Source organism: Theropithecus gelada, chromosome 8 (assembly GCF_003255815.1).
Source record: "Theropithecus gelada isolate Dixy chromosome 8, Tgel_1.0, whole genome shotgun sequence".
Taxonomy (NCBI): domain Eukaryota; kingdom Metazoa; phylum Chordata; class Mammalia; order Primates; family Cercopithecidae; genus Theropithecus; species Theropithecus gelada.
The window spans coordinates 88,801,806-88,826,841 of NC_037676.1; the positions used below are offsets into that span (position 1 = coordinate 88,801,806).

Sequence of the window (25,036 nt, forward strand, 5' to 3'; positions counted from 1 at the left end):
GTTGTTAGCAACTTTCTTTTGAACTGCATATCCAAATGAAACTTGTATTTTTAACCTCCTTCTTCCACAGTAAAAACAATAGGTAGTCTTTATTGAGTCCTTACTTCGTGCTGTATACTCAAAGTGCTACGTCTTTTACATATATTATCTCATTTAATTCTCATTGTAATATGAGATAGATGACTTTGTTTTTCCTATTCTACTGATACAGGAAATGAGCCATGGAAAAGTTAACTTGGTCATACAGCTCTTAAGTGGCAGAACTGGAAGTGAAAAATAGTCTTACTTCGATCCGTAATGGATCTCCGTTCCATTCACTAGCTCATATGACCCCATCCTGGACTTGATGGGTCCTGTTCTTCTCACAATCTCCCACTAGTAATCTCTCCCACTGCACTCTTCCCTAATAGTCAAATAGTCAAATAGTCTTACTTTTCTCTCTCTCCTGGTTAGGGAACCATCATCCACCCAGACAACGAAGGGGGAAATTTTAGTTTTTCAGATTCTTATTTTTTTTGTAACCCTCAGCCATCCTATAGCCATCTGGTCAAAGACCTTATATGTATCTTCAGTGTCTTCTTTCATACTGCCAGTGCTCTAGTTCAGATAAGCTCACTATCTTAAATCTAACCCCCACAGCTTCCAAAGTTATTTTTCCAAAATGCAATTCTCATCACTGAAGCCATCAGGATAAACTTTAAAGTAGTATGCATGGTATATTTTAAATACAATATAAACTATTACATAGGATCCTATGCAGTTTAGACCCTCTTTGTTTGCCTGATCACATTACACTCTCCGTATGTTCCATTGTGCACTATGCAAGCAGTTCTCTGGACGTTCCATTCTTTCTCTAATTCTCTCTCGAAGAATTACGCACTTCAAGATGCAGTTCCCTCAGAGGTTATCTTCTCTGTGATCCCTTTCTTGATCCCTGAAGGATGGATTGTCTACCTTCTCTTATGTGCCCCGGATGTAGTACTTTACCTTTTGCATCTGTTTTAGAAATTATCACACTGAAAGCTATTTATTTGTTTACAGGGTTGTCTCCTCACAGACTATGAGCTCCTTGAAAGAGGGAATCGTGTCTTACTCATCTTTGTATCCCCAGTGTCTAGCAGTTCCTGATACATAGTAAGTGATTAACAATTTTTTTAAACTAAGACCACATTTAATAATGAGACTTCATACATTTTGATAATTATGTAGACTTAGTAATATGTTGTCATAAAAAATACTTTAGACTTCTGATACTCCTGAGACTCAGTTTTCTCGTCTCTAAGATGGACAGAGTGCTTCCCTCCTCACACAGTGTTACTGTAATGCTCAGATGGGAGAATATATGATAGTACATTATCTTTTAAGTGTCATATAACTTTATTAAATGAAGTGTAGAGAATAATTGTTGAAATTGATAATTTTATTTGCTGTATCTCTTCCCTTTTAAGGCAAGGTAGTATCATTTTTTAAACCATCTTTCATGGTTTTAGTTTAAATTTGCAGTTACTGGTTACCAGAACATGTGCTCTTGAGTCTGGGGATTGGGTGATATCAAAGAGTTTATATAGAATACAGAGAAAAATAGATTGGGGGTGGGGATCAGAGTACACAGAGTTTCATGTAATAAAGTGAATAATTTTTTACCTGGTTGGCACTGTTCCCGAGTCTCCAGGGTATTATAAACTTTAAGATTTTTCTCAAATAAGTAATCTATGCCTCTTGCCTTTATTCTCAGTAGTTATCTTTGTGTTTAGTTCCCTAGTAAGGGTCTTTGATTTTTTTTTTTTTAATCTACCTCCAAATGAATCAATATCTTCACCTATCCTTAAGTCCCTCATTTACTGCCTAGAGGAAGAAGTGTCTTTTTCTTGGAAGACTAAATGCCATCTGTGAAAGCTGTATCTGTCCTTCTTTTGCATCACAGTCTCCAGTAATCACACTTGATTAATTAGTGATTTATACTTTACTGTGTCTACTTCCGTGCCTTCCATACATTCTTTAAATTAAACAAGAAAAAAAAAACATGTAATTTGAATGTACCAGATTATATGTAACACATAGAAGTCAATAATAAAATCCATTTGTGAACCGACTGCTCAACCGAAGAACTAGGTCAATCCCAGTGTGGTTAAAGAGCTGTGAAGACCTCTCTGATTCCATATTCTTACCTTTTCCCAGCCCCTAAAGTAACTGCTATCCTGAACTTGTTTCCATCTTTTCTTTTTAAAATACCACAAATATGATTGTTTGATTTGAGTTTCATAATCATGTTTGCAGGCTTTTTAAAGCTTGCACATATGGTATTTTATTATAGAGGAAAATCTAATTTACAAATCTTTATACATTTCAAGGAAAGCATTTAAACATCATAAAAGATGTTTGAGCAGACATAAAAATAGACAGAAATATCTGAATAGGCAAATTCAAATTTATAACCAGAAAATAATTGTGAAGACTTATTTTTGGACTCTGTGGATATTGCTATATCATAGACAAATAAACATTTCTGTACACTAGTTTCTTTATTGTGTGCAGAAATGTTACCATGAGATTCACAGAGTACTCCTTGGAAGACTGACAGCTTGTTATTTGGTGGCTGTTTGGACCTTAGCAGTTCTTTATTGGGCTTCCTGTAATTGTTCGTTGGTCAAACTCTTGAGGCTCAGGATCCACAGTACCCCACATTTCTGGATTTCTTTTTCAATCATGGAATCATGGTGTTGTCAAAGGAAATAAAAAACAAAAGATGAGGTCATGATAACTGTCAAAAGAATTCATTTCTTCTTTGTCATTAGGAGTTGGAAGAATTTCTTATGACTTCAGTGTAGAATGTTAAATCTTGGAGACAGAACTGAGAGGAAGGTGTTAATGCTCAGAACTCATCTGTCTTTTTTCTTTTCTACTTACTGTTCTTTTTCTTAGATCCATTCATGTTGTTGCTTATAGCTATATTCATTCTTTTTTTTTTTTTTTTTTTTGAGGCAGTCTTGCTCTGTCACCCAGGCTGGAGTACAATGGCACGATCTCAGCTCACTGCAACCTCTGCCTCCTGGGTTTAAGCAGCTCTCCTGCCTCAGCCTCCCGAGTAGCTGGGGTTAGAGGCATCTGCCACCTCGCCGGGCTAATTTTTGTATTATTATTATTATTATTTTTTTTTGGTAGAGGCGGGACTTCACTGTGTTGGGCGGGCTGGTCTTGACCTCAAATAATCCACCCGTCTCGGCCTCCCAAAGCACTGGGATTACAGGCGTGAGCCACGACCCCCACCTAGTTCATTCTTCTCACTACTGTATAATGCTCCATTGCATGAGTTAGCCTAATTTATGTAACCATTTTCTACCAATGGACATTTGAGTATTTTTCACTTTTTTTGTTGTTATGAAGAATGGTTATACTTGGTACACAGGTACAAAAATTTTATAAAATTCAAAATCGCTCATTGAAGGGCATGCAAATGTTTAACTTTAAATGATAATGCCAAATTGTTTTCCAACAGGATTTTGCCATCTGAAATGCCTACCAGCGGTATATAAGAGCCACCACTGTTGCATGTTTTTTGCCATTATTTGGCACTATCAACATTCCTAGTTTTTACCATTCTAATGAATTTAAAAATGACATCTGTGTGGTTTGTATTTCTCTGATGGGCAGTGAGATTTGGCATTGTTTCATCTTTGTTGGCCTTAGAAATCTCCTTTTCTATATAATTACAGTTAAGCCTTTTGCCTAATGTGTTGTCTTTTTCTTATTTGTAAGTATTATATAGTAGTAAATACTAATCTTTAGTTTTTTGTTTTGCAAATTTATTCCAGTTTCTGGCGTATCTTTTCATTTTCTTTATGATGTCATGATAAACAGAAGTCTCAATTTCCATGTAGTCAAAATATTCACACTTTTTTTTTTCTTTTGAGACAGAGTCTCACTCTGTTGCCCAGGCTGGAGTGCAGTGGTGTGACCTCGGCTCACTGCAACCTCCACCTCCCGAGTTCAAGCCATTCTCCCTGCCTCAGCCTCCTGAGTAGCTGGGATTACATGTGCCCACCACCACGCCTGACTAATTTTTGTCTTTTTTTAGTAGAGACAGGGTTTTGCCATGTTGGCCAGGCTGGTCTTGAACTCCTGATCTCAGGTGATCCGCCTGCCTTGGCCTCCCAAAGTGCTGGGATTACAGGTGTGAATATTCACACTTTTCTTATTTGGTTAGTATGCCCCTGTCACTTAAGAAATCCTTGCATCCTGGGAGGACACAAAACAATAGTTTTCTGCTGTAATTTGTTCTAAAAGTTCTACTGTTTTCCTTTCATATTTATGTCATTGGTCCATCTTGAATTGGTTTTATATATGATGTGCAGTAGGGGTCCAGTGTCATTTTTTTTCCATATGGCTAATTCAAGGTTTATTTAAGTATCCCCCTTTCCTCGTGGATCTGCATTGCTACATCTCTTACATGGCTATGTCCTTACATGCGTCGGTCTGTTTTAGGGCTTCCTATTTTGTTTCATTTTTTTCCCCTTCATTAGTCTTATCAGACGTTTATTATTTATCTTAGTGTTTTCTAAGAAGTAGCTCTGACTTTGTCGATCCTTTCTGTTACCTTCTTTCTACTTCATTAGTTTCTGCTCTTTATTAACTCCTTTCTTTGGGTTTGTTCTGTTTTTCTCTTTCAGACTTACCAGATGACCTACTAACACATGAGTTTTCAACCTTTCCTTTCCTAGTATGTCTTTAAGGCTATAAATTTGCCTCTAAGTATAACTTTTCCCATACATTTTCATATGTGGTATTTTTGTTTCTCAGTTCTTAGTTTTGTTTTTTTTTTGTAATTTCCAACATGGTTTCTTTTGATTCATTAAACATTTAGAAGTGTTTTTAAATTCTATTCATATTTTTCAAGTTTATCTTTTGTTACTGATTTTTAACTTAATTGTATTACGGACAGAGACTTAGAACATTTTTTGAAATTTAGTGAGCTTTTCATTATATCTCAGTGTATGTTTTTTTGTATGTCACTCATGTCTCATGAGTACCTGAGAAGAATTTTTATTTTCTAATAGTTGGTTGTGAGGTTCTGTTGATGTTATTAAATCCTGCTTGTTCATTATTATTTTTTGTCTGCTTGACTTATGATTAATTGGGATGTGTTGAAATCATCCACAACAATGGCCGAGTTGTCAGTTTTTTCCTGTAGTTTTTACTGTATTTTGAGGCTTCCCACCCACCCCATGTAGATTGTGAGTTTTATTTTGTCTTGTTTGGATAGAGATTCTCGTTGTTGTTGTTGAGACGGAGTCTCGCTCTGTTGCCCAGACTAGTGGCTTGTTTTCATATAAATTTGATTTTTAAGATTATAGACTCAGACTTGGTTGGTCTTCGTCTTGGGTACTCCCAATGGCTTAAATTGGGGTACTTTCCTAAAACATGTATATATATATGCTTCTGCCGTATGTTAGGAGTTTCTACTGACTTGGGCCCTTGCTTAGTATGGGAATCTCAGCTCCTTCCTCTTGTAGCAGGCCCAGTGCTTTGTCTCTGGATCCCAGCGTTCCTGCAGCAGGCACATCCAGGGCAACATTCTAATGTTTATTTTTATTTTTGCTTACTACTCACCATTTTTTCTGTTATTTCAACTAACTTTAGGGTTTGTTTTAATGGGATGGTAATAGGCTTCATAATTTCCCTGTACTTTTTGAGAACTTCTTAGTTGATTTAAAAAGTAGTTTTAATATCTTGAAAATTATTAACTCTTATCTAACACGTGAATAAATTCCCTTTTTAAAAAATAGGTTTTAGCTGAATTTTGGGACATGGCCACTGCTTCACCAAGGTCTGATACTAGTAATAACCACAGTGGAAGGTTGCAGTTACAAGTAACTGGTAAGTTATTTTTATATTTAATATGGTGATTCCCTGATAAACTTTTCTTTTGAATACCTAATTCAGCAGACTTATTCCAGAAATATAATTTCTTTTAGATTCATACTATGGCGTATTTGTTGCAATAGGCCTCAAAGGTAGATGCCCTCCAAAAGTATGCTATTTATTCAGTAAATATTTATTGAACCTATGCTGGATGAAGAGAAGATACAGCCTCTGTAATGGTGGGAGAATTTGGGCTTTTGAAAAGTATCATTGAGTTGACCCTTAAATGATTGATAGGATGGAGCAGGATGCTAAAGGCCTTCTTACATACATTTAGTCATTTGTTCAATCATTGGGCAAATATTTAAGTGGGATTACACAGTGCTGTAGTTCCATGGTACTCATTACTGTAAGGTTAGTTGTTTCTGGGAGGTTTCAGTTAACAGAGCTAGGAAATGTTTATTGTAGAAAGCAAAAAATAAAAAATATTTTAACATCCTTAGTTCATGCTGATATTTCCAATTCATAATAATAACTGTAGTCTGTAAGTACCATTTTCTACTAAAAGGAAAAAAAATTAAATTAATTTGACTTTATATCTTTTTTTCTTTTCTTTTGAGATAGGGTCTTACTCTCTCTCCCTGGCTGGAGTACAGTGGCTCAAACATACCTCCCTGTAGTCTGAAACTAGTGGACTGAAGTGATCCTCATGCTTCAGCCTCCCAAGTAGCTGAGACTGCAGACGCTCAACACCTTCCCTGCCTAATTTAAAAAAAATTCTTTTAGACACAGGGTCTCACTATGTTGCCCACGCTAGTCTTGAACTCTTTGTTTCAAGCAATCATTTGCACCACCCTCCCAAATTGCTGGGATTACAGATGTGAGCCACAGTGCCTGACCTGTAACTCTCTTCTCTTAATCAAAAAATCTTCATTCAAAATGACATTATCATATTATCTGTTTTATCCTACCACACCAGTTCAAAATAACATGAAAATTACCAAAAACAGAGGAAGGAGGAGATGAAAAAAGGGGGAAAAAAAGGTAATTAAAAAAATTACCAAAAACAATAGGTCCACTCATTGCAGTTTAAGATTTTTTTGTGCGTTTTCCCCCTTTAGGATGTATAATCAAAATACCATGTTTTAAAGTACCTTTAGTAATTCTCTATTTGGTTATGTCACTAAATTGATAATTAGTTAAGTTCATTTTTTTTTCAGTGTTTTTTTTGTTTTGTTTTGTTTTTTTAATTTTGTTTTATAACCTTGTAAGACATTTACATAGTCCCAGAGTCAAAACCAAGGTACCTACAGAGAGGTCTGGCTACTTGGTCCCATTTTCCCACTTCTCTCCCTTGCCCTGTAGGTTCACATTTTTTATTAGCTTTGCTTTATCTTTCTGTTTCTTCTTTTTGAAAATATAAGCAGATATGTGTTCAGTATATGTATCTCATCTCTCCTCCTAATCCCCTAATTCTTACATACTTTTCTGTGCTTTGCTTTTTTTAACTTTATAGTATTCTGGACTTTGTTTCATGATAGAATATTCTTTTTTATTATTGCACCATACCTTGTTGAATAGATGTAAAAAAGCTAACTAATCTATTGCTGGACATTGGAGTTCCACTGTTTGCTATTACAAATAGTGCTGCAACAAATAACTTCATACAAAAGTTGTTTATTATTTCTGCTCATGTATCAATAGGATAGGATCCTAGATTGCTGGGTCAAAGGGTAAAAACACATGTAATTTTGCTAGGTATTGCCAAGTTCCTCTCCATGGGGCCTGTACCATTTTGTGTCTACACCAGCTGTACATGAGAGTGCCTGTTTTCCCAAAGCCTAACCAAAATCTATTGTCAAGCTTTGGGATTGTTCATAATTAGATACTAAAGTGGTATCTTAGTGTTATTTAAATAGCATTTCTCTCACTGTAAGTAAGGATGAACTATAAGGGATATTTGTATTTTGTTTTCTGTGAATAATGGGCATGTATTTTTGAAACAGTTCTCCTGATGAAGCTGATAGGTACTCCACTGAAGAACCACTTACATAATTCCTTTTACTTTTGTTCTGTATAAGAAACTTAGAGCCTTATTTTCACTACATTTTCAGTTCATTGTAACTTGCCTAGGACCAATGGACAGTACACCCGAAGTTTAACTTTCAAATTATCTTGATCTATGTGTAAGAGTTCTTAAAGTAAGAAAAACCTAGGCTGGGCATGGTGGCTTATGCTTGTAATCCCAGCACTTTGAGAGGCCAAGGCAGGTCGTTCACGTGAGGCCAGGAGTTTGTGACTGGCGTGGCCAATATGGTGAAACCCCATCTCTACTAAAAATACAAAAATTAGCCGGGCATGGTGGCACATGCATGTAATCCCAGCTGGTTGGGAGGCTGAGGCATGAGAATCACTTGAACACTGGAGGTGGAGGTTGCAGTGAGTGGAGATGACATCACTGCATTCCAGCCTGGGGGATAGAGTGAGGCTCTGTTTCTTTTCTTCAAAAAAAAAAAAAAAAAGAAAAGAAAGAAAAAAGAAAAACCTGATCTGGCTAATTTGAGCTGAAAAAGAACTTATTGAAAGGCTTTCAGGTGAATCAAATCTGGAGAACCAATTGGAAAATAGATGTGGACCAAGGGAGTCCAAGTAACCAAAACAATGCCACGACAGTATTTATAATTTTGAGCATCAGTTGCTGCTCTCCTTTGAAATACAGTGCTCCTCTTGGGAAATAATGATCATGGACCTGTGCTAAATGGTACCAGGTTTTAGTACCTTCTTTTCTTTTTGTCTTTGTCTTTTGTTTTGTTGATCTAATTTTTAAAATAAAAATCACCTTAAAATTCCCAGTCTTACTGATCTCACAATCACTTCTTAAATAAAGATTACGACTCCTGATTTGTCATTGAGGACACTGAGAATCAGAGGGATTAAATTAAGTGCCTTGGGTTAATAATGAGAAACTAACAGAGGTCTTAGGACTCCAAGTTGTTTCTCCTTTTATTAGATTACAATGACCTCTGTATTGATTTTTCTTTTTTTTTGAAATGGAGTCTTGCTCTATTGCCCAGGCTGGAGTGCAGTGGCGCGATCTTGGCTCACTGCAACCTCCCGCTCCTGGGTTCAAGTGATTCTCCTGCATCAGTCTCCCAAGTAGCTGAGATTACAGTTGCATGCCAACATTCCTGTCTAATTTTTTTTTGTATTTTTAGTAGAGACGGGGTTTCACCGTGTTGACCAGACTGGTCTCGAACTCCTGACCACAGGTGATCCGCCTGCCTTGGCCTCCCAGAGTGCTGGGATTACAGGCGTGAGCCACCACACCCAGGCTTTTCTTTTCTTTTTAAAAACAATAAGTAACCAGGTTAAGGCCCCTCTAATATTGCAGTCTGGCTGTTTATTGTCTGTAAACTGAGGTACTCTGCCCTAAGCCGAATTATTAAAATCTCCTAATTTATTTTTATTATTAGCATAGTTACTCTTATCCTCATTTCTATTCTTAACCCTTATCTGATTGGCAGCAACTTATAAGAATAAGAGCATTGATCATGGAACGCAGGGAAACTGATGGAAAAAATAAAACAGAAAACTACCTATTGTCATATGGTGATATACTGTAATGTACCAGGTACTTAAGGATAGTAGCATATAGAAGTGTATTATCTTCGATATTTTAGATTTTAGACTTTCAACAGGAAAGAGTCAGAAGCATAAAGTGTGCAAGATATATTAAAAGGATGAGATTGAAGAACAAATGGGATGTTATATTCATGTTTATAATTTTTTTTAGCTATTTTGTCTTCTAGAGCATTAATTTCATTTTTTAAAGTAAAAATGCCAAATCATATGCCACTTATTTTTGTATGAGTGGTGTGAATTATAGACTTCATTCTTTTCAAATGTTTCAACATTTATGGACTAATCTATCTTCCCATTGATTTGAAATGCCACTGTTACGCATTAGTATCTTGCTTGTTCTCTTTACTTCTCTTTTACATCACTGTCAAACCATTGTAATTATTTTCACTTTATGGTGCTTTTTAAAAGACTATTTTGATAAATTTCCTTTTATTACTTTGCATTTTAAAATATACCTTTACTGTTCTCAAATTTTCTTTGGCTTTTGTTTGAATATTTAAGTCTCCCCTCCTTTTCCTCTGCCCCCACCAAAAACACTCAAAACCAATCAGTTGGTGTTTTTATTTTAAAATAATGTATTAAATTGGAGCTAATTGAAATATTTCAGTGTTAAATTTTTCAAATCTAGGAATATATCATATCATTTTTCTTACGTCTTTGTTTCCATTGGTAAAGTTTTATTGTTCTCTTCATGTGACTCTTACGTATTAAGTTTATTACTAGATTTTTTGAAGAGACGTTATTGTGAGTGGGATTTTAAAGTTAACGCTCCCTACCCTCCCACACATGACTCATTTTCTGATAGTTTAAAAATACTTATATAACCTTAGGGTGGAGGACAGTCTGTGTATAACACCAAAGGAAATTCATTAAATGGGAAAAAAAATCTATATATTCTACTAACTAGAACAACTTTTTGAATTAATAAGATTGTTTTCTAGTTATTTAAAATCACAGTATTATATTTATATGTACATTTTTGCTAGCATATTTATAAATTCCTCATGAGATTAAAGATTATTATCTTTTCAAAATCTCTTTTCTTACCTTACCCTCTAGTATTGTTGAGTATTTTGCCAAGTAAGGGTATTCAGTGGACGTATTTTGGATGGATCTGCAATGAACTCAGAGAAGTTAATACTATATAGTCAGTAGTAATAGAGTAACAGCTACCATTGTTGGATGCCAGGCATTCATTGATGGTGATAGTCCTTTGCATGCCTTCACTCACCAATCCTAAGAATCAGGTACTGCTGTTCTTCTAATTTTTCAAGTAAGGACGGAGAAATTAATTGACTTACTATGGTCAGACTTTTAGTAAGTGGCACAGTTGAAAAATGAACCCAGATATATCTAACCCTCTGCTTTTAACACCATCATATACTGACTTTTCCTTCTTCCAGTCTTCTACTATATGGATAAGACTTACATATACTGAGGAAATATATGAGCACTTTTATTCAAAGAATCTTGGGGAGTTCTTGGGAAAGAGCAAGTCTGGGCCTTCTGTGTTAGTTCAGTGACACTGAACTTAGAGCAGTTTGGAACCGTGAAGGATGGAAATGAGTTTTGCTAAGACCCTGATAGTAGCAGTTCAGACATAACATTGAACACTCTTTAATTGCTATGTTGCCAGTACTTAAATATAGTATTTGTTTTACATCTTGCATTTATCACATTGTATTTCAGTGGTTTATTTGTGTGACTCTTTATTTAGATCATTATTCTCTCACAATAGAATGGAAGCTTACATAGCTTTGGTTGTTTTTATATCCTTAACATCAGTTGTGTATGACATGAAAGAGGCTTTTCCCTTCCTCGTCTCTGACCTAGGGTGTTCATAGGTAATTGGTTATAGAGGTGATCTTGATAAGTTGTGCTTACTGCCTGGTCATCAGTATTTTGCCCAGAAAGTAGATAGTCCCTGATTTCTTCATATGTCAGGTATGTTAGATTTAAAATTCACTTTCTGGAAGGGGTTATGATTAACTTTTATAATGACATTTTGATTTTTAAGTTTTTATTTGAAAATGCAAATACTGCTTCTTTTCGAAGCTAACTTTCCAGATAAAACATTAAAACATTTTTTTAATGCCACAGTTATGTAATTTCAGAAAGATAAGTTAATAGTACCTGGCAAGGGTGTTAATGGGCATGTTGAATCTGAAGACACTTTTCCCTTGATCTTTAGTGCAGTTGTTGGGTGAGGATGTGGAGAAATCAGTATATATTGTTGGTAGGAGTATAAAATGGTGCAGCCACTTTGGAAAATAGCCTGGCAGTTACTCAACAGAAGGTTATCATACGAGCCAGGAGTTCTACTCCAAAGCATATGCCCAAGAGAAATGAAAACTTACGTCCACACAAAAGCCTGCACACAAATGTTCATAGCAGCTTTATGCACAATAGCCACAAAGTGGAAGCAGTTCATACATTTATCAGTTGATGATAGATAAAATGTCATATACCCATATAATAGAATGTTACTTGGCAATAAAAGGCGTGGAGTACTGGTGCATGTTACAATATGGATGAACCTCAAAAATGTAATGCTGAGTAAAAGAAACCAGTCACAAAAAACCCGACATTATATGATTCCATCTATATGAAATGTCCAGAATAGGCAAATTTAAAGAGACAGATAGTAGGTTACTGGCTGCCTAGGGATGGGGGTAGGGAGAGGGTTGATTGGGAGGAGAAAGAAGGGGGTGACTGCTTAATGGTATGGAGTTTGTTTTTGTGGTAACAAAAATGTTTTAAAATTGATTGTGGTGATGGTTGTGCATTCTGAATATAGTGCGACCATTGAATTGTACAGTTTAAGTGGGTGAATTATATGGTATGTGAATTATAGCTCGATAAAACTGTTTTGGAAACATTCAAATGGCTCTCAGGCATTATCAATAGCCCTTTTGTATTGTTCCTTCATTCTGCCAATGAGAAGGGTTCTAGTTGCACAAGAATCACAATTCCATTCTTACTGATTGATTAGTGCGCAGTACTACTTTTTGGCAGCACATACTCACTAGTGAATTATTTGTCTGTTAGTTTCTAGTGCCAAACTTAAAAGAAAAAAGAACTGGTTCGCAACAGCAATATATACAGAAGTAGCTGTAGATGGAGAAATTACGAAAACAGCAAAATCCAGTAGTTCTTCTAATCCAAAATGGGATGAACAGCTAACTGTGTAAGTACCTTGTATAAAGGATGGAAAATCTTCACAAGAGAGTAAGTTTTTTGGAATATGTTTTTTATTTTGTAAAATGACTTCAAAGTAATGAGTGTTTTTTTAAAGTGTGGATCGACAATTTAAAGTATGGAGAAATTTTTGATTAAATTATTTTTCAGCAGTGGATGCATAATAATGCTTGCTTTTGCTTTATAAACCAAATTGTTTCCATATAGACATTTTCTCTGACTGTTCTGATACAGAAGTAAATAGGACTGCATATTAGTCATTCTTAATTTTGGCATTTCAAAATAATAATGGCATAAATTTGTGTATAGTAAAAGTATTATGTAAGTCTTTAGACATTTGTTCAAATAGAAACAGTGTTACTGTGAACTCTCAGTAAGACTCTTGTGTTGGTGTTTTGGCTTGCTAATTCCAAAAATCCTCATCTAGTTATTAAAGTCCTAATGTATTTGAAAGTAAAATATTTTTATTTATGATTCAAGTAGTTTCCTGTTTCATACAATATTTCTTCTCAAATAAATGGAATTCATGGTCTTTAAAACATTACTGAAATAAATGGTTTAATAGGAATTGTTACTTATTAATAGAATGACGATGTCTGCTCCTGTGTTTTTGTTATAATTTTACCCTTCCAGAAATGTTACACCACAGACTACATTGGAATTTCGAGTTTGGAGCCGTCACGCTTTAAAAGCAGATGCTTTATTAGGAAAAGCAACGATAGATTTGAAAGAAGCTCTGTTGATACACAATAGAAAATGTAAGTTTTTTGTTCTGACCTTTATTTCCTTATAAATTTATTTTAGACACTTTGAACATATCCCGAAGCCTAAAAGCAAAAACATAGTTTTGTATTCATAAAGAACTTCAGTTATGGCTTGTGATTGATTAACTTTGTGGCATTTTATGAAATAGGAAATATTTACCATGGCCTTTCTCCAGTCTGCACGTTTACAAGGTGATCTAAGTCATCCACAAGTACCCTATTATCAGTGACTATCAGTCATTTATTATCTGCTTCTTATTATATACTTTAAAACTTGAGAAAATTATCATTACATGACCCTACTCTATTTCGTCACTTGACTAATAACAATTTTATTTTGGCTAAAATAAATTGTAACTCTTAAGTTTTCTTGTATTATTATATAATTAGTTTATTGTAAAAACTAAGAAGATAGAAAATTATAGAGTAATATAAAAATTTTCTATAATTTTACTATCCAAGGATAACCAAGCTTAATAATTTGGTCGCTGCCCTTTTTCATAGACACAAACACATATTTCTTTTCTTCTTTGCATCTACTAGTTTATCCTTTGCTTTCTAGAAATTTAACAATATACCAGAAATATTATGTGTCCATGAAAGTTTTTCTAGACTGGGATTTTTAAGGTAGTTTAGACTTTAATCATTTGTAAACCTCCTATCATTATATGCAAAAATATGGGGTTATATACATATATGTGTAATTCTGGGGAGAGGGTTCATAGCTTTTATCAGATTCTCAAAATGCGTGATCCTCTGAATGTTAAAAACCAGGGTTCTGGCTGGGGGCAGTGGCTCACTCCTGTAATCCCAGTACTTTGGGAGGCCAGGGTGGGCAGATCACTTGAGGTCAGGAGTTCGAGACCAGTCTGGCCAACATGGCGAAACCTCGTCTCTATTAAAAATACAAAAATTAGCTGAGTGTGATGGCATGTGCCTGTAGTCCCAGCTACTTGGGAGACTGAGGCAGGAGAATCACTTGAACCCGGGAGGTGGAGGTTGCAGTGAGTCGAGATTGCACCACTGCACTCCCAGCCTGGGCGACAGGGTGAGACTCCATCTCAGAAAAACCCACAAAAAACCAGGGTTCTAGTTTATGATTTTTAAGTACCATAAAATAATTTCTCACACCACAATTTATTTAGTTTCCTGTTGTCTGACACTTAAGTAGCTTGTAACAGTTCACTAAAAATTCGCTCTTGCTCAAATCTGTAAATATTTTTGCTCTTCTTACTTCCTTAGAGATTTTCTTATTAATTCCTAAAAGTAGGTTTGCTGAATGAAGTAAGGGATGAAATGCTAATGATGAAAATAGCAAGTTAATCTTTAAAAAAGTTCTTTCTGCAAATCCACATGCAACTTAAAGATCTGTTTTGATCTAGTGTTTGGAAATAAAGAGTTATGAGCTAAGAAAATATAATGTGATTATGGCATATAATTAGAACTAGTAATTAGTAGTTAGTATAAACCATAATAATTTTTATATATTCGGCTTAAAACATTTTTTTTTTCTCTTAAAGCATTGTAAGTTTGATTCTCTGCTGTGCCATGGCTTTTTTTTTTTCTTTTTCTCAATGAGTCATGCAATTCATCTTGATTCAGAAATAAGTAATAGGTTATTTAAGTATACAGTACCTTGCCTGGATTATTACTATTATTTAACCATATTCCCATTGTTGGACATCTAGATTGTTTTCAATTCTGTTATGTTAGACTCTACTGAACCTCCATGTAAAGATAACTATCCACTTATCTGCCAAATGATCTTCTAGGTAGGTTGTGATGTCATTACACTTCGAAATGAAGCCCTCACAAATTGTTAAAACTAAAAATTACCTTGGCTGTGTGCAGTGGCTCACGCCTGTAATCCCACCACTTTGGGTGGCTGAGGCAGGCGGATCAGCTGAGGTCAGGAGTTCGAGACCAGCCTGGCCAACGTGGTGAAACCCCGTCTCTACTAAAAATACAAAAATTAGCTGGGCATGGTGGCGCATGCCTGTAATCCCAGCTACTGAGGGGGCCAAGACAGGAGAATTACTTGAACCGGGAGACGGAGGCTGCAGTGAGCTGAGATTGTGCCGCTGCCTTCCAGCCTGGGCAGCAGCGTGAGACTCCGTCTCAAAAAATAACTAACTAACTAAATACAAATTATGATTTAATTGAGTAGGATATGCTCAGGAAAAATAAAATTTAATAAACATACAGTGAGTAGATGGCTTCAGAAATTGTCGTAGCATCCTGCACACCTAAGAAGTCAGTAAATTAGTTTGCAAGGGCTGCCGTAGCAAAATACCACAGACTGGGTGTCTTAAACAATGGAAATTGATTTTCTCACATATCCGGAGGCTGGAAGTCTGTGATTAAGGTATCAGTGGAGTTGGTTTCTTGTGAGGCCTCTCTTGGCTAGGAGATGGGCATCTTTTCCCTGTATCTTCACGTGGTCTTTCCTCTGTATATGTGTCTGTGTCCAAATTTCCTCTTATCAGGACACCAGTCATTGGATTAGGGCCTACCCTAATGACGTTATTTTAACTTAATTACCTCTTCAAAAATCTAGTCTCTAAAAACGTCACATTTTGAGGTACTGGGGAGTAAAACTTTAACATACTAATTTGGTGGGGGACACAAATCAGCCTCAAAAGGTAAATAAATTTATTTGGAGAATTAATCTCATGATAGTATCATAATCCTTTTATGATAGAAGACATTTATGGGTATTAGTTTTAGTCATTTATAGACAAATGAGTAACTAAAATAATTTAAAGTAAAATTAGATTTTAATCTAAGTGAGTTGTTCAAGAGTATACACATAACTTTGGGTTGTGATTAAAATATAAGTTTTCTGATTCTTAGCTGCCTAATTTTGATTAGAAGTAATATAAAATTAATAAGGTTCAAGACAGCCTTGAAGCAATTTATAAATACTTTTATAAATGATAGCATTCTTGGTTGCCTTTTTTTCAGTCTCTTGGTTTAGCACTTGGACTCTGTGTTTTAGTTGGGTATCAGTTGAATGAACTCTAGTTAAATTTTGGGGTTATTGTATATTTACCTTTAAAAAGAAGTAAACAGGCTAGGGGTGGTGGCTCACGCCTGTAATCCCAGCACTTTGGGAGGCTGAGGCAGGTGAATCACCTGAGCTCAGAAGTTTGAGACCAGCCTGGGCAACATGGTGAAACCCCATCTCTACCAAAGATACAAAAAATTAGCTGGGCTCTATCAAAGATACAAAAAATTAGCTGGGCACGTGCCTGTAGTCCCAACTACTTGGGAGGCTGAGGTGGGAGGATCGCTTGGGCCTGGGAGGTGGGGGTTGCAGTGAGCCAAGATTACACCACTGCATTCAACTCTGAATGAGAGAGTAAGACACTGTCTCCAAAATAAATAAATAAATAAATAAACAAACAACTGCTAAGAACAAAATAGGTAACCCAAGAAAAACGTGACATCCTAGCGATGAATAAAAATATTCAATACTAAAAACACTTTTTGTTCCTATCCTTAAACTCTGATTTGAGGGGCAAGGTTATTGATAGAGATATTATGTTTCTGAGGTGTGCTCTATACAGAAAATGTTTGATAGTCAACACCTTGAATAGAATTGTATATATTTGTGTAGAAGGCTCCAGTGGAGGGATGTTCTGCAGTATGTCTGTGTTCCTCGTCTATTTGCAGAGGATAGATTTTTAAGGGATGAAGTGAAAGAGGAATCTCCTGAGAGGAAAGAAAGTAGGCTGAGTTTTTAGGTATTGAGGCAGTGAAAGAAGAGAACAGCGAAAGACAATCCAGCTGTTCAGGAAGAACCCTGGATCTAGCATGCATGAAAACTTCCAGTATGATTTCTGGCAAGACATTTTTTAAAAAAGTTTATGGTGTGAATGAATGGCAGACAGGATTAAAGTCCTTGAAGGCAGATTACAATATGGAGCAGGTGACTGTTACCAGAAGTATATGTGGGGGCTCTCAAGAGTAGTTTTAAAGGATGAAAGAACATGGTTTGGTTATAGTGGGAAAGTTATTGTAGGAATCCGAGGTAACATTTGTAACAACTGTAGACCACAAACAAAATGGAATTATTGAACAACTTGAATGCAGACACTGTCTTATTCACTTGTGTTTTTTTCAGTGCTTCCCACAGTCCACAGCCAAAGATTTTTTAAAAATGTTAACAGAGAAACTGGCTTATTCAAGTAAAATCTTACCATGGAATCTTATTCTATATAAAAATTTTACTGTATGTAAAACATAAAGCAGTATTGAACAATACAGTCATGTACATGCTCACATGTCCTTACTCTTGTTATCCACAGCAATTCCTGAGTTAATTTCTGGGGGTACCCTGCTCCTGAAACCAGTTTGAAAATCACTTTTCTATAAGATCAAGTTCAACTCCTGTTTTTAGTGCCTTACAGAGTCTTAGTTCAGTTTGTCTAATTTCCTGCCTACACGTTCATACCCTGACTACTGTGTTCAGCTAGTCTTCTCATTATCTTCTGAGTATGCTTTGCTGGGTCTCCTATACTGAAAGCAGCCTATCACTAATCATGTCCTTGGTATTTTCAATAATTATACATTTGTTTAGTGGGTTTTTAATTTCATTCTTTAACATAGATGGAATTATGGAGAGTATATAAAAAACTATATCTAAGGTAGCTACTAAGGAGGCTGAGGCAAGAGGACCTCTTGAGGCCCAGAGTTGAAGGCTGCAGTGAACTATCATTGTGACTGTGAACAGCTGCTCTACCCTAGCCTGAGTACACATTTTATCATTTTATGTTCCACTCATATAGCAGGCTATTCTGTCCCTTCCTTTCCTCCTCGTTCTTTGTGTGTGTGTGTGTTGGGGGGGTGGTCTTGACAATGATGCAGGCCCTGTGGTATATACTCAATTATTTTTGTCTAAGTGCTATTAGAATGTAACTTTTACTTAACTATCCTTACCTTTCAACATAAATGTACTTAAGCTTGCCTAAAATTATTTTTGCAATGGGTTGGAGGTACAATGAATAATTCCACAAATGAAAACATAAACTAATTGTAATGACTATAACTGAAGAAACTTTGGGTATCATTCAGATGTAGGGATTCAATTTTTTCTGTACTGTCCTACTGCATTTGTGCTGCTATAACAAAATACCTGACACTGGGTAATTTCTAGAGAACATAAATACGTTTATCACAGTTCTAGAATCTGGAAGTCCAAGATAAAGATCAAGATGCCAGGTTCGAGTTTGGAGAGGATCCAGTTCCTGTTTCCAAGATGGCACCTTGTTGCTGCATCCTCTGATGGGGATGAACACTATGTCCTCACATGGCAAAAGGGACAGAAAAGGGCACACCCACTCCCTCAAGTCCTTTTATAAAGGCCCTAATTCCATCCATGAGAGCTGTGCCCTTGTGATTTAATCCCTTCCTAAAGACCCTAATTTTTAATACTATCACAGTAGTGATTAAGTTTCAACATATGAATTTTGTGGGGTGCCATCAGACCGAAGCAGAAGTGGTCCAACTTTTTGTTAAGCTAAATTATTTTTATTAGTTGCCATATATATCTTTTTTTTTTTTTTTTTTTTTTTTTTTGAGACGGAGTCTGGCTCTGTCGCCCAGACTGGAGTGCAGTGGCCGGATCTCAGCTCCCTGCAAGCTCCGCCTCCGAGGTTTACGCCATTCTCCTGCCTCAGCTTCCCGAGTAGCTGGGACTACAGGCGCCCGCCACCTCGCCTGACTACTTTTTTTTTTTTGTATTTTTTAGTAGAGACGGGGTTTCACCGTGTTAGCCAGGATGGTTTCGATCTGCTGACCTCATGATCCACCCGTCTCGGCCTCCCAAAGTGCTAGGATTACAGGCTTGAGCCACTGCGCCCGGCCGCCATATATATCTTAAATGACCTTTATTTTCACATTCTTTCATTAGCAATGGTCCTGTGTATTAGGCATTTATCTTTTATTGGAAAGATATTTATATTAGAACCACTTAAAGGGTAAAATACCAAGAATCTTGTGAAAAAGGTAGAAGGGAGTACCAAAATAGCCTGTGAATAACAACAGAGATTCTACTTTGTATTACCACTTGTCTTGACCATAACCTTGATTTCTAATCTTTTAAAATATATACTTTTGTAATCCCAGTACCATTGAATTTTACTGACACATTCTCATATGAATTTTACTGACACATTCTCATATATATATATATATATATATATATATATATATATATATTTTTTTTTTTTCCCTTGAGACAGGATCTCACTCTGTCACTCAGGCTGGAGTGCAGGGGTGCAGTCTCAGCTCACTGCAGCCTTTGCCTCCTGGGTTCAAGCAATTCTCCCACCTCAGCCTCCTCAGTAACTGGGATTACAGACGTGCGCTACCATGGACCACCATGTTCGACTCATTTTTGTATTTTTTGGTAGAAACGGGGTTTCACCATGTTGGCCAGGCTGGTCTCGAACTCCTGACCTCAAGTGATCTGCCTGCCTCAGCCTCTGAAAGTGCTAGGATTATAGGCACGACCCACCACAACCTAGCTGGTGTTTTATATTTTTATATAATTTTCTTCCGTCTTCATAATGAAAAGTTAGCTTCATTTAAGCACTGTTCAGTAAGGGCTGCTGTCCAATAGAACCTCTGCAGTGATGGTTATGTTCTGTATCTCTGCTATCCAATATGGTAGCCTTTAGTCATGTATGGCAGTTGAGCATTTGTAATGTGGCATGTAGAACTAAAGGCTTTAATTTTAAACTTGATTTATTTTAATTAAATTTACATTTAAATAGCCATATGTGGCCACTGGCTACTGTATTGGTCAGTGCAGTATCAGACTCTTTTGTGTTTGAATTGCAAAATCAGAATTTATCTCTGCCATTTTTTTTTTAATAGCTTTGCTTTCCTTCCTACTTACTTTTATATTTCTCTTAGGTAGAGTTTTAATTTTATCACTAGATATCAGGTTGTCTTTTTTTTTCTTTTCTGAATGTTGCCCAGGCCAGTGACTGTTCACAGGTGCTATCCTAGTGTACTGTAGCCTCCAACTCCTGGACTCAAGCGATCCTCCCACCACAGTCTTCTGATGCCACTACACTTGGCTAGGTTGTCTTTTTTGTAAGGATCAATTCTGGAAGCTCCTTGAGTATTTTCTTAATTGTTAGTTTGAAATCTGTGTTTGTTTTCTCCTTCATTATGATTTGCTGCCATTTGTCTTTTGTGTTTCCCCTGGCACACTTACTAATATAATCTAATCATATTGCCTTATTGCCTTTTCTTCCCCCTAGGTATTTCACTGTGTCATCTGTTTGGTCTGTGTTCTGGTTTTGATTGATACTGTTTGTCATTCCTTTATTTCTTGCTTACAATGTTGTTTTGAAATTTTCATGTTTTCCATTGTATTTTTAGTCTTCAAAATGTCATTTCTTTTATAATAGTTCTTAATAATTTTATTTAAACATCTTGGTAGATTATATTAACCAATAATTCTTATTTTATCTGCCTAAGATTTTAAAAGTTTTTCGTAGAACATAAGGATTTATTCTTTTGACTTCTGCAGTCTTTTAAGTCAGACCTGAGTTGCTTTTTAATTTTATATTCCCATTTGCTAACAGCCAGTAGAATTCTCTTCTTATTTATGATTTTTTTAAAATAAAAATGCCTTTGTTGTTTTGATATGTTTGGTTCAAAGCTCCCTATCTTCCAAGAAGTTGCATATTTTACCTCAGATATGCTTTGATAACTTGCTTAAAGTTAGAAACCCTTAAAATTAATTGTATTTTTTACTTTCTTAGATCTGGGACTTTTCTTCATTAAATAAACATTTATTGAGTTTTAGGAAGAAACATATAAAACATAGAAAGAATATGTGGTTCTGACCACTCCCCCATTCTACCATAGTAGGAACCCAACAGTCTACCATATCAAAATAGATTTTGCAGTTGTTGAGGTCATTTGTTCCTTTTCAGATTTATGAGGCTAATTTCTTCCTTTGTTCAAGGCTCCCTATCGTTTTCTCTTATATTTCATGGTTTTTCATCTGTCTTTTCTGATATATTTGGGGTAATGGTGGGGGAGCGATTTATATGAATAGGCATTTTTTTCTATTTTTGAAGTTTTTTTTTAAATTTCTTCACCCTTGATGGCATGTGTTATTACAACCATTTGTAACCTTAAATAAAACCCAAGACTCACCTCACATAAATTATTTGTATTGTTTTCCTCAGAATCCAACTCACTGCGGCTTATTAGGGAGATTGTTCCACTTCTTCACATTTAAGCCCTAGTGAGCTTTCACTGCTTAACCTTCATCTGTTTTGTATAAGTTCCAAAGCTTTTGCTCCTTTAATCCTCTAATACATTGTCTCAGAATGTTTGTGGATTTAAGCCATCATTTGTGCCTCAGTTAACCTTCAGTTCTGTGTTCAGGTCACTTGAACAACATTCCAAAGTATGGAAATTATTTATTTGGCTCTGCAGAGATGTGTGGTATTTTTAACTTTCTTTCCTTCATGTTACCAGTGTGAAATACTGATATCTGAGGTATGTTTCACTTACTCAGCCTCACTATTGCTTAAAGTACATAGGAAAAAAAAAAAATCCCTCTATTGTCACAGATAAACAAAGCTGGGACACTGTTTACAGTGGTTAGGACATACTTTAATCAGTAATATGTTTTTGCAATAAGGAAGAGATTCCAGCATGAACCAAACCCAATTTTGATTTGTGTAGAGGTTACTGGGTCTTTTAAAAGGAGAATGAAGGAGTGGGGGCGAGGGGTTCAATGGAGGCTCAGTAGAGTCAGGAAAATGAAAAATTACAAAAGCTCGGTCAGTGTAAATGCAATTAGGCCCTTGTGTTTGGTAGCTGGCAAGTAACAAAGTCAGGATTCTGTCCTCCCACAGAGACAGGGAGACAAAAGCCCTATCCTTCCCGATGATTGCATTTTAAAGGAATGTCTTTCAGGCCCTTGAGAAAGACACTCACATATTATAGGAGACAGAGGAAGGATTTACCATTGTAAGCCCTTTTTAGTAAAAGCTCTAAGAAAGAGGAATCGGGGGCCTATCATCAGGTGTTGGCTACAACAGGCAGTAAATTCTTTTGGCAGCCTTAAGTTTTCTCAGGCAGGCGCTTTAAGGGGAGTTAGGGTTATCCCTAAGAGCCTTGAACTGTTAGAAACTATGGTAGTGCTTGCTGAAGTCTTTCCGTGTGTGTGCGATGGTGGTCCAAGTGGTGCTTGTGGTAGTGAAGTTGCCGATGAAATAATTTGGGCTGAGTTTGCAGTTTTTCTAGGTCAAGATTGAGGCCTAGTCAAGAAGGTTCTGAGGACCCTGACTAGAGTTTGGTTAAAGAGAGAATCTTTGTCACTATACCCATAGGTGAAAACCGTAGGAATAGTATAGCTAACATACACATTAGAGTATATTCAGAGCTTCACTTTGTGTTTCAATTTTGAGGCTGAGAGAACCACTTTAAATATTCCAGAGAGGAGTGAGATGGCTGCCATTCAAATACTGGTAATTAGACTGAGGTTTTTTATTTATTTATTTTTTATGGTGTTAATAGAACCAAGAACTTAGTTTTTGTCAGGGAAAGCATTTTGAAATCCATTAAGGTCATTTCAAAGTAAATTATGTCCAAAATGATTTATAATGAATAATTCTCTCTTTATATTGAATGGTGGGGAAATACAGCAGAGAAATGTGTCATTTGTGGTACTGGACAGAGCATAATCAAACTGGATTTTATTTTATAATTTTCTTTAGCCTTATTAACTGAGTGAATTTGCTTATTTAGTTTATACTAAGACAAATTTTGTTTTATAAATTCACTTACTATCAACACAAACTCAGACATTTTGAAGTCAAAGCTTTGAATAAACAGTATTTTCACATTCAGTGATATAAGTGCCTCTTTATTCTTTAGAAATTTTTTTTGTATTGAAATTACTGGGAGGTAAAAGGGAATGCAAAGTTGTCAGGAAGTTCAGCTGCCTTCCTGAAAAGTTCTGCTAATTTATATACACAATGTAGCATATGGCAGTGCCCATTTGTAAATATTTGCCACATTAATTGGTAAAAAAGATGAGTTTTATTATCAAAGCATTTCTTTGATTATTAATAAGGTCAGATGTTTATTAATCATTCATACTTCATCATTTATGATTGTCTCATGCTCTGTACATTTTTTTATTGGTTTGTTTAGTTTTTTTCTCACTGATTCATAAGAGCTCTTATTTTTTTTCTCTCAGTTAATCATTAGTCTTTTTATTTTTTAATTTGTATTTATTTATTTTTTTTGAGACAGGGTCTCACTCTGTCGCCCAGGCTGGAGTGCAGTGGCACGATCTCGGCTCACTGCAACCTCTGCCTCCTGGGTTCTAGCCATTCTCCTTGCCTCAACCTCCCCTCAAGGCTCTTAGGGATAACCTTAGCTACTTAACTTTGTGAGTAGCTGGGACTGCAGGCACGTGCCACCATGCCTGACTAATTTTTGTATTTTTAGTTGAGGCAGGGTTTCTCTGGGTTGGCTAGGCTGATCTCAAACTCCTGGCCTCAAGTGATCCACCCACCTCAGCCTCCCAAAGTGCTAGGATTACAGATTTATTATAAATAAATAAATAAATAAATAAATAAATTCTGAAATTTTTTGTTACATGGTAGGAAGTGGGAGCTTAACTTTGTGAGTTGTTGAACATTGACTCATAGCATGATATAATGAAAAGACTTAGGAATTAGAAAACTTTGCTATTATTGGGACTGTCACTTACAAGCTATGTAACCTTATGTATTCATTTTGTTTCTAAAAATTTGGTTTTTCTCATACTTACGAGTACGTTGGCCAGCCTCTAAAATGGCCTCCAAGCATTCATACCTTCTGGTGTTCCAACACCCTTCTGTAGTCCCCCTCCCACACTGTGTCACAGATGATCTGTGTGATCACTAGATTGTGGCAGAAGTGATGGTGTATGACCTCTGAGACTTAGTCATATAGGCATTTTAGCTTTTGCCTTGTTCTCTTGAAGTACTCACCATGGGAAATCAGCAACCATTGGGAAGACTCTCACAAAGCCCTGTGGAGGGACACTGAGGTCTCCTCTCAGCAGCCAGCACCCCCACCTGCCAGATGTGTGTGTGCCCCTCTTGAGTTCTTGGCAATAATGAGTGATTATTGTTATTTTTAGCCAGTAAGTTTTAGGATAATTTGTTACTCAGCAATAGATAATACATTGAGCAGTTTTTAAAAACTGCTTCAGAATGTGGCTCTGAGCTAAATAGAAATCTGTGAAACACATTTTCAACAAATCCATGATTTATAGAACAAATTACCTACTTATATACCTGCCTCCTCAGAGACTCAAGTTGTTCTGTCTCAAATTGCTAGGAGGTACGAAAAAAATCAGCTTCTGCCTTGTAAGAGTAAGTTCCCCTAGGACAGGACTACCTTAATCACTTAGTTTAAATGTTTCTTAAGCACTTACCTTCTCTCAGCTGCTGAGGATACATCACTGAATTAGTTGGACAAGATCTCTCTGCTCTGCTGGAGATTTCAGTTTGTTTGGGGAGGTCGACTGAAAAACAGAA

At 36.2% G+C, this 25,036-nt stretch overlaps 1 protein-coding gene across 1 annotated transcript in view; it reads left to right on the top strand.

Annotated features, from left to right (window-relative positions):
* WWP1 (WW domain containing E3 ubiquitin protein ligase 1) overlaps nucleotides 1-25,036 on the top strand; it is a 122,875-nt gene that overhangs the window by 24,894 nt on the left and 72,945 nt on the right. The window contains exons 2-5 of the mRNA XM_025393677.1: nucleotides 1,042-1,134; nucleotides 5,784-5,874; nucleotides 12,550-12,688; nucleotides 13,333-13,457. Coding sequence (XP_025249462.1) covers nucleotides 5,805-5,874; nucleotides 12,550-12,688; nucleotides 13,333-13,457 — 334 coding nt within the window. The 5' untranslated portion in view covers nucleotides 1,042-1,134; nucleotides 5,784-5,804. The remainder of the gene's footprint in view (nucleotides 1-1,041; nucleotides 1,135-5,783; nucleotides 5,875-12,549; nucleotides 12,689-13,332; nucleotides 13,458-25,036) is intronic.